General features: G+C 40.9%; 2 protein-coding genes across 4 annotated transcripts in view; one reads left to right on the forward strand and one right to left on the reverse strand.

Annotated features, from left to right (window-relative positions):
* The window catches only part of LOC142159791 (uncharacterized), a 1176369-nt gene that overhangs the window by 1131313 nt on the left and 28220 nt on the right, over positions 1 to 16836 (forward strand). The gene's annotated exons all lie outside the window — the stretch shown is intronic.
* The window catches only part of LOC142159849 (uncharacterized), a 408399-nt gene continuing 396240 nt past the window's right edge, over positions 4678 to 16836 (reverse strand). The window contains exons 4-7 of one of the 2 annotated variants that reach the window (XM_075214653.1): positions 16704 to 16803; positions 10899 to 10996; positions 10622 to 10733; positions 4678 to 8208 (exon numbers count right to left, since the gene is read on the reverse strand). In XM_075214653.1, the coding sequence (XP_075070754.1) occupies positions 6890 to 8208; positions 10622 to 10733; positions 10899 to 10996; positions 16704 to 16803 (1629 nt within the window). In that variant the 3' untranslated portion in view covers positions 4678 to 6889. The remainder of the gene's footprint in view (positions 8209 to 10621; positions 10734 to 10898; positions 10997 to 16703; positions 16804 to 16836) is intronic. The other variant, XM_075214654.1, reaches the window with a different exon arrangement.

Genomic DNA, 16836 nt, shown 5'->3' on the forward strand with positions numbered 1-16836 from the left:
CTTTTTTCAATCACAATTTGCATGTTGTCTGATTTACTAACCAATTCTACTATGTGACCTAACTTTTCTGTGGAGCGTCACACAGACCCAATTTCATTTTTAATAAATCCCCTATGACTTTGTCCATCTTTTGATACCAAACATGATGAAATTTTGACAATGTGCCATACCTTTCCCAAAGATATGTGATTTTAGCTGTTCCTGGATACTACCTGTACCTGTCATTCACAACCCTGGTGTGATTTCTGCTCCTCAGTATGGAGTTCAACCCGAATTTCCCAAAATATGAACTATGAAGACATTTTCCTTTGAAGCTCATATTTCTATATACCTGTATAGACCTTCAACATGCTGTCTTGGGCCGCAAGGATGTCCAGCTGTGACCGGCCCCACAAGGTCTATTCAGGAGTCCAAAAACTAACTTGTGTCAGGATATATCTCACAGCAAGAGCCCTTTGAAGCTGCCATAGGTGATACTCCTATCTTCTCATACTGGAATGTGCAAAGTCCTCCAATACATTTACATCAGACTTTCTGTCCTCACATTTAACACTGTAGCTGAACTTATCAATGGATTTATTTGATAGAACATATTTACACTGCAGTTATTATTTATCCCTTATTCCCCACAATTATGTGATGGGTTAACCCTTATAAATAACAGTAAGTTCTCTATGTTCACAATTCCTATCTTGCATTATTCCTTTTTTAGAAACTCTCCCTGCAGTCTCTTCTGTTTTTGGATACCTAAAACAAAAATTATTGAAATAAGTTAGCTACATTTTTGATCATCCATATCAGATACCTGCCATATTGTGGGCATGTTCACATACAAATGTGCGGACCTGGTCTTGGTTCAACAATATGCAAACATAAATCAACACAATACCTTTAGTGCAATTATAACGATTATACTTATCAGACATAAATCAGCAGAGATGCAACGAGGATTAATCCAGCTTGTTCAGGTTAGATGCTTTGTAGTTGACTCTATGATATACAGAACCCAATGGGGTAAATTATAATCCACAGGTTTAAGCGAAGTTTCTTAATGATGAATACCGTCCCTTGTGCGACAATAATGCAAGCGGACAATAATGTCTCAAGGAGGTAGACCATTGGCAGGACAAGCCCGTAGGGTTCTGTGGGCACGATCCATTAGACAGTCAGTGTCAGTAAGATCTGGAAGAATATGTAGAAAAAGGCCTTTGAGAAAGGGAAGACTTCTTGAGCAACATTGCGAATATCGTTGCTGCGGGACCGGTTCTCAGAATGTTCCTGCTTCTCTTTCAAGGCTTCAATTTCATTACGAAAACGGGCAAGTTTGTTGTCGATCGTAGTTTGAGAGCGGTTTTTGTCTCCAGTGTGTCCGTTCTGTTGCCTAATGAAGTTAGATCAGTTTTGAAATCGTTAACAACTTTAGAAAGTTCTTGATAGAATGTTTGTTTAACCCCTTCCAAGAGATTGGTCATCACTGCTTGGGTCTGAGGATCAATTATCTTGTTTTCTAGATCTATACACATCCATATGAATCATTAATGAGTAACCACAAGAGAAATTAACTCTTAAAAGGTTGTCCAATATATACATTTTCTAAATAAAAAATAAATGGCTAAAACATTTTTTTTCGGGTGACTTGGAAACAAATTCAAGACAAAATGCACATATTATACTATCCATTTTCATGTTATTTAGTACTCATACTACAATCACCAAAAACAACCTCAGTAATATAATACAGTACAAGTGTGGCTAAGAGCTGACTAAATGCTATTTCCCATGCAGTGAATGTGCCAGGTTCCTACGCTGAAGGGAAGCTAGAGACATAAGTCCAAGCTAGCTAAATCCCATCACTCAAAACGACCTGCGCTTTGTTGTAAAATAGCACAATTTAAATGAAAAAGTCATTATGGAGGTAATTAATAATTTTAGCGTGAGGTAGCTGAATCCTATCACTAAAAATGACTGCAGCTGTCTGAGGTAAACTAATACAATATAAAAGGAAAAGTGGATTCTAGAAGTAAGGAAATAGCCATTTTCATGTGGGCTGACTAAATGCCTTTTAACACAAAATTACGTCAGCTATTTCCCATGCAGTGAATGTACCAGGTACCTACGCTGAAGGGGATTTAGACATCACTTTGAGCTGGCTAAATCCCCTTCTCCAATTCATGACTTGGCCAGCAGGGGGCCAAAAAAGTACCTTCAGTGAAGGGAATTTAGCGGTCTTACACTGGGTGTGCTATTTCCCATGTAGTGAATGTACCAGGTACCTATGCTGAAGGGGATTTAGACACTTCACCGTGTCAAGTGGACTGCACAGCCTGGGAGTCGGGTGGAATGCACAGGCCGGAAGTCGGTGGAACGCACAGGCTGGATGTTAGGTAACATTATCAGGGTGAGAGGACGCAGTGACTGGCAGGGTTATGTACCTGCATAGATATAATGAGATATAACGATAAACATAACACGGGTAAAATAAAATATTTACACATTTCAGAGCAGCGCTGTTTTCCCTAAACCAAATCTATTTTAAATGTGTCTGCTTTATCTGCTGCCTCTGCACCAGCCAGATTTAGTACAGTATACGCTTGTCCCTTTTTGGACTTCTCAGATAGCCCAGCGGTGGAGTATACTTTCCATTCCTTCCTGACTGGAGCCAGCTGTCAGCGATGTTTTCATCAAACATGAGAGGGTTAACGAGGTGGAGACCTTGAGCAATGTATCCCACTTCTGACACCATGTAGATGTGGGTGTAGAAAGACTGGAGCTACAACTCTCAGGAGTGAAACATAACGTATTTACTCAGCAAAACATATATAACTATAATGCAGAACAGAGAACAGGAACTTTCCAGCATGCCTAGCTAGTGACCTCACTTCCTGCCAGGCTCTGGCAGGTCATACATTTACACAAGTACCTTTGACAAAGATCCAGTCACCAGGTTGGATGTTATGGGCTGAGTTTGTGATGGCTGGAACCTGGGAGATTTAACTCTTTCCTGTAAATGACTAATGGTCTGTGTAAAATGTTGGCAATAATGCCCTAGGTTACTTGCCACAAAATGCATAGTTGGCCCGCTTAGATCTAAAGTGGTAAACCCCTAGGTTAACATGTGGAAAGGCAATTAAAGGGTTACTGGTTTAGTAATAGAACTTGCAGTGGTAAGGTTAATGTAATCTTCATAATAGTGTTAATCACTGGTAGAGTCATTTTTTTCTTGTGTGTGTAATTTAATCCTCTGAAGGATAGATGCATCCGTTTTTGGCACTACATCCCTCTTCAGAGGTGTTAAGTTGCACAATGTATTGTTTGGTCCTTATATGATGTCACGAAACGAGTTTGATATCCCCTTAACCAGCCTGTCCCTCATTTCTAACAAAATGTGGATCATAACAACATGTAATTTTTTGTTCCCCAGCTCGCCTGAGTACAACTGCAATGTCTAATTACATGTGGATAAGGGGACATTGTACTTTTCACTATAGGTTACTCATTGTAAAAAAATGTATATTGTTATTGTATCTTGTTGATATTACAGTGAAGCTGTTATTCATTGTTTTCAAACTGAAGCCAGATGGGTTATGGGTAAGGATCAGGTGGTGTCCAGGATACAGATGAGTGGGCTATAGCTGTTTTCACCTCTCCCCCCTGTCGCTACAGGACGTCCTGATCAGATGAAAGCTAGGTCTGGCTGAAAAGCTTGTAAGGTGTTAATACTGGGAGTGTCATTTAATCATTTCTCTTCAAATAACCTGAGTATGCCTCCATTGTCTAAGGTTGTATTCAGCAGACACTTTGGAGTCAGCCCAGCAGGGGACCAAGGGATGTATTGAGATGAGAAGGGACAGCTCTATAACAGCCCGTTAACAGACAGCCATTCAGGAAATGAGAGAAGGTGTTTGTAGCTGTCATAGTGAATAGTTATCTGACTATTTTCAGTGGGTAAAATTGGGCAAGATAAACCCAGTATCCTCACCTATGTTTACTAAGTTAAGATAAGCAGAGGGGTATAAATGAATTGTTCTGTTGTGTCTGTGAGGATTCACAACACTAGTTCCAGATGAAAACAGTCAGATAACTATTCCCTATGACAGCTACAACACCTTCTCTCAATTCCTGTAATCAGCACACTGCTAAGAACAGCAATCTAGCCAGTCCCCTTACCTGGACCACTGTACAGCTTTAACCACCCTGCAATCAGCTATTCAGTGAAAAGGTCAAGCCAATCAGAACAATTTATCCCACCTCTTTCTAGCCTTTATAAAGTCCCTCAGTTCTACCAAAACTTGGCACAAGGAAAGTTTTATTTTGGATTTTCCTGCTTGTGTTTTTAAGAAAATTTGTTTTGTTGACTGTACCACTCTGTTCTACTTTCTTCAATCCGTTGTCATTGGCATCGTCCATCGCTATTCTACCTAATGCAATCCTTTAACTTCAACTTGTACCTCGCTACCAGTTCTCTCAGGACCAAGAGGCTTGACCAAACTTGGTGTGTGTCTCTTACAGCTACCCCAGCCAAAGGTTCTTGCGCGGGAGCTATCAGCACTGTGGCATTCTGTTCAGCTGTACTATCTTTGATGATTGCACTAAATGAATAATTCTTAAAGAAATAGAATATCCAGATATTGTAGAGGCACTATATAAATAACTAGTGATGATGATATTATCAGTAAACATTCTGTATTTATTATCTTTTATTTATAAGGCGCCACAAAGGGTCTCCAGCATCATACATGACATAGACAGAAAACAGTGATCAATAACACATTACATGACGCATGAAGAACAAAATACGATATACCAGACATACTGAATGAATATATATACAGGTAACATGGTACTGCAGATCAAATTATTTATGGGACAGTGAGTGAGAGTGATGGTAGTGACCAGTGTGAAGTAGACCTAAGCTTAAGAAAACAGGGCTAAGGAAGCAGGCCAAGAGGTACAGAGGGTGTTGGAAAATTAGAGGGAGAACACAAGGAAAAAGGGCTCTGCTCATGAGTGACCTTAGTGAGGGAAGATTCGGTGGAGTGAAGGGACTAAAAATGGGATTGGAGTAGGTCAAGAAGTGAGTGAGAAGAGAGATAAGAGCCGAGACAGTTGTAGAAAACACATTCAAGATGTTTGGAGGCAAAAGGAAGGAGGGAGAAGAGCAGTTATTAGAGAGTGAGACAAGAACAAGAGATGGCGTTTTCAGTATAGGGAAGACGAGAGCATGTTTAAAGGATGAAGGGAAGATTACAGAGGAGAGGGATAGGTTGAGAACGTGGGCGCAGGCCTCAAGAGAGAGGGTGCAGAATAGTTGGGATGGATGGGGTCCTGTGGGCAAGTGGAGGGGGGTGAGGAGAGAAGGGTGTGGACTTCATCTGCAGATATCGGAGTGAAGGAGGGTGGGCTAGGAAGTGTTAGTGACAATGAGGAGACAGTGGCCACAGAGGAGGGTGGGAGGGGGGACCTGGTGGGGCAAGAAGGGACTGCTGGGAGATGTTTTGACATAATGATTCAATTTTGGAGGTGAAATGGGTAAAAAAAGTCAATACCAGAGAGTGAGAAGTGGAGTGGGCAAGGGGACAGGAGGTAGTTTTAGGTTGCAAAAAGGCGACAGGTGTTGGAGGACTGGGAGGAAATGAGAGCCTTATAGAAGGATTATTTAGGGAGTGAAAGGACCGAACTGTAAGTGGCGAATATGAACTTGAAGTGAAGAAAGTCAGCATGAGTGCGTGACTTTCTTCAGAGCCATTCTGCACTATGGGAGCATTTTTGATGAGAACAGGTAAGTTTGGAGCGATACCGTTGAGGCGGTGACCGATGAAACTTGACGGTGAAAGCCGGGCGAGAGAGAGAAGTGGTAAAGGTATGATTATAGAAGGTGACAGCCTCATTGGGGCAGGAAAGAGTAATGAGACCAGGGAGGAGGAGAATGCGGTAGAATCATTAGTGTCAAGGTTACACCTATGAGAGTAGTCTTACAGGATGGGGAAGATGCTAAAAGTGAGGAGATGGTGGCCAGAGAGACGGAAAGGTGAAATGATGAGGTTGGATACAGTACCAAGGTGTGAAAATACAAGATCAAGGAAGTAGCCACTGTCGTAGGAGGGAGAGGTCCATTGAGAGAGAACAAGGGAGAAAGAGAGGGAGAAAGAGAGGGAGAAATGTCTGCAAGCAGCAGGGTCTGAGGATTTGTCTATAGGGATATTAAAGTCCCCCAAGATGAGAGAGAAAAGATCAGAGAATATATATTTAGGGAGTCACATGGCAAAATGATCAAGGAATTGAGAGATGGGACCAGGAGGATGGTAGATAGCAATAACATGAAGGTGGACCGAGTAGAAGAGGCGAATGGAGTATACCTCAAAAGGAGGAGAAAGAGAGGGAAGAACCTGGAAAGAGCAACAGGGTAAGAGAAGTATACCACCGCCACCAACTTGTCGGGCCCCAGGTCTGGGTATGTGGGAGAAGGACAAGCCCCTGAAAGAGAGAGCTGCAGGAGAGGTTGTGTCCACAGGGGTTAGCCAGGTATCAGTGATGGTAAGCAGGATGATGGATCTGGAGATAAAGAGTTGAAGGATACAGACCAATTTGTTACACACTGACCTGACATTCCAGAGACCACAGGATAGAGGAGAGATGTGGATGAGGTTGTTGAAGTTGCTGGACTGCAAGGGTGTGTATGATATTAAACAAGGGGCAAGACAGGGACAGAGGGTTGGAATTGGAAGAGAAACAGAACTACAAGGGGACCCGTCAGCCAGTAGGGAATGGAATGAATGGGAGCAACATGTGGGAGAGAAGTGGAGATGGTGCTGATTTGGGTGGGCATGGATGGGAGAGGAAGGAGAAGGAAGGAGTGATGCGAGGGAATAGCTCATGGAAATTGCTTTTCTTATGTGTTTATTATCTGATGTTTTAAGAGAGCTAGTCTGTGTGTAAAACTATTTTCACATTTAGAATGAGGAAATGGATTCTCACCTATGTGAATTCTCTGATGTTTAACAAGTCTGGATTTAACCGTAAACCGTTTCCCACACTCAGAACATGGAAATGGTTTCTCACCTGTGTGAATTTTCTGATGTTCAACAAGTCTGGATTTAACCGTAAAACGTTTTCCACACTCAGAACATGAAAATGGATTCTCACCTGTGTGAATTTTCTGATGTTTAACAAGATTGAATTTAGATGTAAAACATTTCCCACATTCAGAACATGGAAATGGTTTCTCACCTGTATGAATTATGAGGTGTTGAACAAGACTTGTCTTATCTGAAAAGCATTTCCCACACTCAGAACATGGAAATGGTTTCTCACCTGTGTGACTTCTCTGATGTTTAACAAGACTGCATTTATACATAAAACATCTCCCACATTCAGAACATGGAAATGGTTTCTCACCTGTATGAATTAGGAAGTGTCTAACAAGACTTGTGTTATCTGGAAAGCAATTCCCACACACAGAACATGGAAATGGTTTCTCACCTGTGTGACTTCTCTGATGTTTAGCGAGATCTGATTTATATGTAAAATACTTCCCACACTCAGAACATGGAAATGGTTTCTCACCTGTGTGAATTCTCTGATGTTTAGCAAGATCTGATTTATATGGAAAACATTTCCCGCATTCGGAACATGGAAATGGTTTTTCACCTGTATGAGTTATGTGGTGTCTAACAAGATGTTTGTTATCTGAAAAGCATTTTCCACACTCAGGACATGGAAATGGTTTCACACCTGTGTGTATTCTCTGATGGTTAACAAGTTTGGATTTAACTGTAAACCGTTTTCCACACTCAGAACATGGAAATGGATTCTCACCTGTGTGAATTCTCTGATGGATAACAAGACTGGATTTAACTGTAAACCGTTTTCCACACTCAGAACATGAAAATGGTTTTTCACCTGTGTGAAGTCTCTGATGGTTAACAAGTCTGGATTTAACTGTAAACCGTTTTCCACATTCAGAACATGGGAATATTCTATTGCCAGTATGAGGTGTAGTAGGTGTTTCAATATCTGAGTGATTAGGAAAACATGCCTCATGATTAGACGGGTCAGATGATATATGTGCACTGTGAAGTAATTGATGTATATTTGGAGTAATGGGTTTTCCTCCTGGAAAATCTTGTATGATGTTTTCATCTTCTATTTTATAATCTGGAGACAAAACGAGATATCCCTCTGAGGTATTCCAGCTTTTGTGTCCATCTGCTGGAAATAAAATGATGTATGGTAATAAGACATGGGGTAGAACATTTTCATACATTAAGTGAGTTCAAAATGTTCAATTTCGACTTGCAAAGAAGAACACTTCATTACAATTCTAAATGTACAAATGTGATGATACCAGGATGTTAGTGTAGGAACCCAGAGGAAAATCCTGGTATCTAGGGGTTCAGGATCACACAAAGAAAATGTGTGGATACAACTGTACCTTTATTACAGATAACTGCAAACAATAGCTGAAAAATATCAAACAATACTTTAAATAACATCCAGTGCTCACCTACCTTCAACCATCACCCAGTGACACCCCAGTGTTCAATAACCCCAAATTGTTTATAAAGATAATGGAATTTCTTTACCAGTCCAAGTCATAGAGAAATGATGATGTCCGTGATTAATAGAATAAACCAGGCAGTGTAAACAAATCTGCAAGTCCAAGAAAAGCTTGTAATCCAAAGGCCACAATACTCCCAGGCAAAAATCTTTAGCATAACATCAGAAGCCACGACTCCCAACACCAATAGTGTTTCAAAACAAATGACACACACATAAGTTTCTCCTTCAGGTCTTTTAAAAGGGACAAAATTCCCCACACTGGAAAGACCACCCCCACGGAGATGGAGATGGGAGGAGAGAGCTGTCATCCCCTCATGGTTTTCCCTCCAGCTGTTTTGCAACCTAGGAGTATGACAGTTCAATAGGTACTCAAACCAGTTGATTGACTTAATCCTGGTTATGTAAGAGAGCCTCCCTGTTTTAAGAATAGTATTGGTAAACTTAAATCCATCTTGATAATTGTTTTTCCAAAGTTAGACTGTGTAGCAAATGAGGGTAATAAAACAAACCAATGTTCAACTAAACACAAGCATCTTATCATCCTAAGTATTTAAAATGACAGATGAGGAAGATGATGGCTGTCAGACCCATCTTGTCACAACATACAGTAATTATACAGACAATACAATGGCATAAAACACATTATTACCAAGCACATTGCATAGATCCAGCCACAGGGACACACAGATTGCACAGTCACATATGACAATGCAAAAATGCAGAGTTTGGTGTATAATATTTCCCAAGCACACACATGGACCAGCCCCTATCATAGGACAGGGAGCCTCATTAGCCAGTGACATTGTCCAACCACAATGCTCATACAGACACTGCCCTCACACACACAAATGTTCGAGTTTTGGTAGTAGAGTAAACATGGGCTAAATTAACACCACATCCTTTCCATTGGACTACACTACTCAAAGTTCACCAAGTGGACATTTAGGTAGCAAAACAAGACAGTGAAGCAATCTATATGTCCCTCTGATCAACATCAGGCAGCAGGGACCCATAGCCAGATTAATGCTACTAATTTAGGCTGAAACTTCTGTGTAGACAAGCACTGAGAGGGAAGGAGAGCAGCTGGACAGAGCAATACAGCACAGTAGGAAATAGCAACACAGAATGATGAAGGCACACAGCGGAGGAGAGCATTAGGACTGAGTAGGAGAATGGAGCAGGGCACAGATGGGCAACAGCAGAAAGTGGAAAAAAGCATAAGGGCAGAGCAGGATACAGAGACAGGTCAGAAGATGAAGAGCAACAGTACAAAGCATCCAACTAAGAGATTCGAGGGGAGCTATGGTACAATGATGGGTGTGAGATTATAGTTCTGAGTCCGAGAAGGTAGAGTTTGTGTAAAGTGTGTGTTGTCATGGAATATATGCGGGAAACAACCTGCTTTAGTATACCAGTGTTACACATAATGAGAATACAACATTCAGGAATTATTGCACAAGGAAGATAATAGGTATTGACACATGTACTACTACATGGGGAGGATCATGGGTAATACCTTCAATCTCATCACATTGGTCATTGATTGAATCACTATGGTAACGACCCTTGTACTGATGTATGAGAAACACAAGAGTGTGAGGAAGAGACTGGTCAGATCTCTTGGCTGGTAGCACACACTGATATGATGTGAGGAGAATAGGAGTCTAATAGGGGCTGAAGGACAGACCAACTGGGTAGTTTGCAATCCATCTAAGACCATTAAGGTGAGCCTCCTTCCCCTTCCCCCCCACTCTTTCCTGCCCCTTCTCTTCACAGGACTCTAGAAACACCAGAAGATAACCAAAGCAATTTTTCTATGTACTAAGCAAACATCGGTCCCTAGTCAAGAAACACACCCAAGAACACCAACCCACCGAACTAACAAGAGCAACATCAAGATAAAGCAAATTCAAATATTAGTACATCCATACGGCAACAGAAACAACACATCACCACACCAACCTACACTGCACCACAGAAAACTCCAAGAAAAACAAGTGATTGTGGTAGTGTCTGAAGAAGGAGAATGTCACTTTTTCTGTATTTAGTGTTTATTACTCACCAGTGCTGATATCTGTTGGGATTTCCTCCTCCTTACACTGCTGATCACCCCTCACATACATCTCTTTTTCACCGTCTATAAGTTCTTCCTTAATATCAGTCAGATCTTCAACCTAAGTAACAAAAAAAACCAATAAAATAACACTTTAATAATGTCTTATTTTATTAATTGAGATTATACAGAATAATATCAATGTAGTAGACATACACAGTTGTTCTATAGATCATATAGTGAAAAGTCATTTTGGTATTTTTGTAAGACCATAAATTCCATCTACCTGACACTGCTGTGGGATCCTGGGATTTTCCTCTGCACAATCCTGTGAATAAAGACGACGGGGACATCTCTCTGGGGTATTTCTGGTACTGGATCCATCTGTAGAAGACACACAGTGACTGAATACATTGTTTAGGTGTGATGGTCAGATGTTGTCTGTACCCAAGCAACCTATAAACTAAGCAACCTATAACATATATGAGTACGGTACGGCTTAATGGTGCCGACTACACAGACAACACTTACCACAACATCGATCAATGACGACTCGTCTGCGAAGCGACTACAGCCAATCACGATGAATGAAGACGACGGTGTCTTCTTTTATCGTGATTGGCTGAAGTCGCTTCACAGACGAGTCATCGATCCACGTTGGGAAGCAGCCGTCCGGACTGAAGAGGTCGTGGTAAGTGTTGTCGGTGTAGTCAGCATCGATATACTGACTATCACCGACATATACATAATGCAAGCCCCCCTTTTCATAGATGATACATATAATGATCCTTCTTAGTACAAAGATATTTCTATATGTCCAGAACAGAACATGTTTTAACTAGTCTCAGGGGGGAGTAGAAGGGGTGTGGATGCAGAGTTGTATTAGACAGCCAACACCCAGATAGTTTTGGCTTCAGTTGGAATGTTGAGAAAGCTGTGTCCAACAAATTATCCTGAATTTACTGAGTGCGATCAAGCAACGGGACTCCTCAGATCAACACATTTCTCAGCAATCAGGTACTTATTTTATATGTATCCTTTATAATAAACATTTGTATTGTCTATTTACAAGTGTTGTCTGTCAATTAATGTAATCTCACGCCAGAACATAAAAGTTAATGTCCATCCTGTGACATTTGGTACCAGAAGTGGGGTGTGCCATTGCAATTAATGACAGTTAAAATTTCTGCTACTGAAATTGTACTGGTTAGCATTTGTGCTGTGTTAGGGGTGGTTTATTTTGTATAAACTGCGTAAATGTATTAGACTGTAGTGATTTGTTTAAAGTCCACTCTATTGATATGAATGCATGGTATGAGTTGGGACAAGGGATACAGAGATTGCTTGAGCTGCGATGTAGGAATGGGGTTACTTGAAATCCATCACCAGAGCTGGGTGTGTATTCTGTGCAGACTGAATGGGATGGTCTTGATGTATCTCCTTTTACTTCAGTAATGTGTAATAAGCTTTTAACCACTTCCCCTCCCCAATTGAAAGCAGCTTTTTTTTTTTTTTTTTTACTATGCCGAGTACAAAGCCCACTGGTAGTCCTGTGTTTCTTGTTGCTTCACTGATGAGTCAGTTATTAGTTGGAGAAATATAATAAAAAACAGCACTGTCTCGTAGAGAGAAGAGATTTTCAGAGGGAGGCAGAGAGTCAGCCTTCAACAGATTAAAAGTGACACGTGGATAAATGTTTTTGGACATGTTAATGCTGGTGTGCCAAATCGAGATAGATGGAATTGCTACAACTGAATTGTTAAAGAGATAGATGGGACTGAGAGATGAGAGGAAGATGCCAGGGGGGGCACCCAAGAAGGTGGCAACTAGTGATGTGTAAGATTACACCCCTGTAACACCCACAGCCCCACCTGAATCATCTAAACCTGGCCATTATACTGCTCTCAGTAGGGAGGAGCAAGGTTTGGAAGACACATGATACTGGGTGTTGGTGGAATGTTCCCAATCCATATTGACAGTGAGGCAGATTCAAGCAGCAGCTATTGATATTCAATATTTGTGTAATGAAGCCAAGGGATCGCTGTCCCTTTGTGTCAGTGGCAATTTACACAAGGACAAAGGGATATCACTATACGTCACAATGAAACATATACAACGAAAAAGCAATAATTCACCTCGATGGATGCTACACAATATCCACATATAGAATAAACAACAAAAATAATAAATGATAAGGATGGTGACATTAGTCTATGCAACAATCCATATGAATCTCCGGAGTATGTGTGAAAAATGAAAAATAATATATGTAGTGCAGTAAATCTAAATAATACAATGGTACTTCAAATATTGGTGTCTAAATTATCTGTCAAACTAAGGAAGTGAAAAAGAAACAAAACAACATAAAAAGACAAGAAAACACCACCTTGTGGTATGTGTGTGCAGAAAAAAGTAAAAACGCCTCCAAATGGTTTGAAACATGAAAGCAGCACCAATTAAGTGGAAATCTTCTCTGAGATTTCCCCTTTTGTGAAGATGTTTACTTGACTTTTGAAATATACATGCCTGTTGGATCTGATGTCAATCTTATTGAAGAAAAGAAGACTTTCCATTGGTCCTATATTGATCCTCAAAGAAGTTAAATGAGAAGAGAAAGGAAGAGCACGTAGTGAATTTTCTCACTTTTATTTATCAATAAAAAGGGTTAAGGAAAACTGGAGTAAAAATATAGATGTCATGATTGGCGGTCTAGGCCCCTTTTTACGCCACTCGGCGGTATCATATCACTGGGCATCTCACCCCTGTCAGAGTGCAGCATTCTAAGTCCTGGGACAAAGCGTGACTTCTGCCTACAGTACTGGAGGCTGCCCTCTTGGGTGAGACATTTTCCTACATCCTGCTTATTCTGAGCACCTGACCTCATCCACCATTAGCTCCCTCTGCAGACTATAAAAGTCACCTCCTACACTCAGCCAATTGCCAGTGCAATTAGTGGTAGTGGTACCTGATTCAGTTTACGGAGTACAGAAAACCAGTGAATATCAGACAGGATGTATAGTTGAAGAACATAAAAGTAAAAGAATATAGGAGAAATAATAGCTTCAGGTCTAGGTGATACATAGTGTTACTAGAAATAACAGATAATCCTGTATATTTCTCTTCCCGCAGGTCGATTCCTATTGCTGAATAATGGCCTGGAAGTGGCTTGTGTGCCCTCTTCTGGTGATCTTGTGGTTTGCATCACGGCAAATATCATGGAACGGGGGAAGGAGGGAGCTACATAAACATTTAGATAACTGAGATAATGCTCTTATAGACATGACTTATCGGCTTGCCAAGCTAGGGAATTATCCAAATTGCGTGATTTGTACCCACTCTCCAATTTCAGATGAATCACTTCCCTGTGTCTGTAAGTAGTTGATCACTTGCTCTCACCCTGTACCATTGCACATGTAGTAATGCCAAAAGGTGTCGCAGTGTCACCTATGCAGTAACATTGGTTTGCAGAGCTGCCTCACAGCACTGTGGTCATGGGTTCTATTCTGACAAGGGCACTATCTATGTGGAGTTTGTATGTTCTCCCCGTGTTTATGTAGTTTTCCTCCGATGGTCCAGTTTCATCTCACAAAGACATACTGATAGGTTAACTGGCTTCTGACAAAATGAATCCTAGTGTGTGTGTTTGTGTATCTGTGCGGTAGGGAACAGACTATAAGGTCCACTGAGGCAGGGACTGATGTGAATTACTAAATATTCTCTGTAATGCATTGTGCAATATGTAGATACCATACATAAAACTGTTAATAATAAATAAATTGATAGGAAATTCTAAGCAGCTGTAAATAAGGGAGGTCTGTTGGTAGTTGTAGAATGACGGTCACCGACTCTGTAGGATACTAGGGGCTTAAAATGGAGCCCCCAATGTTAGGTACTTCTCTTCATTGCCTGATAGTATGGAGGAAAATGCTGAAGGTGAGTGAACTCCCCCATCTCACCAAGTACATGATCTCCTCTTTTGCTGCAAAACTAGAACCTCCATATATCATGTTTCACGTTATTATATCTGCTAACCTGAAACAAGCTGTTTGCTCAGTCAATCTCAGTCATTTGTAGTGGTCATCTGGTTAACAGGGGTTTAAAGATGATCAATAGGAAGGGTTCAAGCCTTCCATATCCATAGATTTAGGAAGAAATATGGCTAGTGGCTACTTGGAAATAAAGGTTTAGCCTGCTTGGCATCCTCTCATGTTGTAGATTAGGTTATATGTGTTTAATGATTTATTGCACATAATCCATAAAGGTCACCAGGTGGATTCTGTAGCCAACGATAAGACTCTACATCTTGTCTTTTTAAAGAGACACCTTTACTTAAATTCATCAGGGTACTCAGCAGACCAGAAACACCAAGTCAGTGTCAACCGCAGGCACAGAACTCTGCGAGACTTCCTTCACTAGCAGTTGGCCATATTGTGCTGGTGCCAGTCTCTCAAGAGCATGAATTCACCTACAAATACTGTAACGGGTTAAATCTGTGGGCAGCTCAAGATGCTCAGATATCAGGGAGATTATGCTCTTTTTTCAATTCCCACTTACCAAAGTCACCGCAGGGGACCTGCTACTACTTATGTGAAAGGTGACAGTCCCTCTGCTAATCAGGTGCCTTCTAGCACCAACCCTGCTGAAGACATACCAGCATAGGAACCAGACGTCCTACTAACAGGAGTCTTCTTCTTGGACAGTACTGGACTTACAGTTTTTATTGGACTAGACATTTATAAGGAAATCATGCTGGTGAATGAAACTTTTAGAGTCTGTGAACTTTACAACTTTATGAGCCTTTTAAAAGTGGGAATACATTGTGCTTGGTCCCTACCTTGCTGTTAAAGGATTGAAGATCATTGCCCAGTATCCGGGACAGAGTTCCGGGAGTAAGCGGACTATAAGTAGCTTTCAGATATGGATGTGCATTAGGATTGGTGCGGTAAACCCACTGGTACTTGTCACTGAATGTGCATCCATCTGAGTATTGTACATTCACCAAAAAAGTAAGTTTTACTTTACCATGGCAATTTCATACCCACAGAGGTAACAGATGTGCCACGCTGGTGGTACATAAGGCCGTCTCAAGGCAAACCACCCAGCTGGTGCGGTAAAAGAGCTAAACAGTCATCTAAAATCCTCACAAACCCAAACAACCAAATACTGTTCTGTCTGTACAGATATCCAACTCATCAAAATGTGGGCGAGTAGTGTGGATAGCAATTATATGTACCACTACTATTTTATGAAAACAGGGAATTTCATCTTCAAAAATTCAATGTACCACCCCCTTAACCCTACGGAGATCCAATCAAAGTGGAGAAATTTCCACAACACACATCTCATGTAATGTTCAGTTTTTCTTGAAAGGAAAGTGAGCCAAAGTAAGTCCACATATCCTCCTCCTAGGATGAATATTATCAGTAGACAATTGGTAAGGGAGGATTTGTAGCTGAGGAGGGTGTGGGTTCCTCTAGTTTCAGATTAGTCTGCTAGTAAGAAGCCTCAACTTGGAGTTGGAGAAGAACTCACCAATATCTTCTGCCTGTTCTGGGCAGTAAGATGGTGTTTCCTCTTACTAACTTTACTCATGATCCGAAAAAATCCTGTTAAATATGCTGTAGTGTCAGGATAGGTGCAAGTCACCTTTGGCCTCACAGTTTCAAGATAAATCACACACCCATAACCCATTTTACATGTAATAACATTGGTAGTTGTAGTGCTAGTATACAGCTTGAATCAAATAAAATTAAGAGACTATACTCATTACAGAGAACCACATATATAAATATTACTACTAATATTAGTGCACAGGGAGGATCATGGATAATGTCACACAGGGTCTCATTCAGCTATTGAATCACTATGGTGACTTCCCTTGTACTGATATATAGGAATCACCAGAGAGTGTGGGGGGAGGACACTGGTCAGATCTCTGGGTTGGTAGCTCACAATGATATGATGTGAGGAGGAGAACAGAAGTCTAATAGGGGCTGATGGCTCCTGACTTCCCCACTGAGCAGATACTTGTTCCTCATTAGTTTGTACAGACAGAAAAGGATGTAGAATAAGAGATTGATGTAGTACTCACCTGTGCGGATATCTGTAGGGATTTCCTGTTGATCACCCCTCACATACGTCTCTTCTTCTCTCTTTATATCTTCTGCCTTAATATCAGCCAGGTTAGCACCCTAAATCACCCACAAAGCAATAAAATACTATGT

This window comes from Mixophyes fleayi, chromosome 6 (genome assembly GCF_038048845.1).
Source record: "Mixophyes fleayi isolate aMixFle1 chromosome 6, aMixFle1.hap1, whole genome shotgun sequence".
Lineage (NCBI taxonomy): Eukaryota > Metazoa > Chordata > Amphibia > Anura > Limnodynastidae > Mixophyes > Mixophyes fleayi.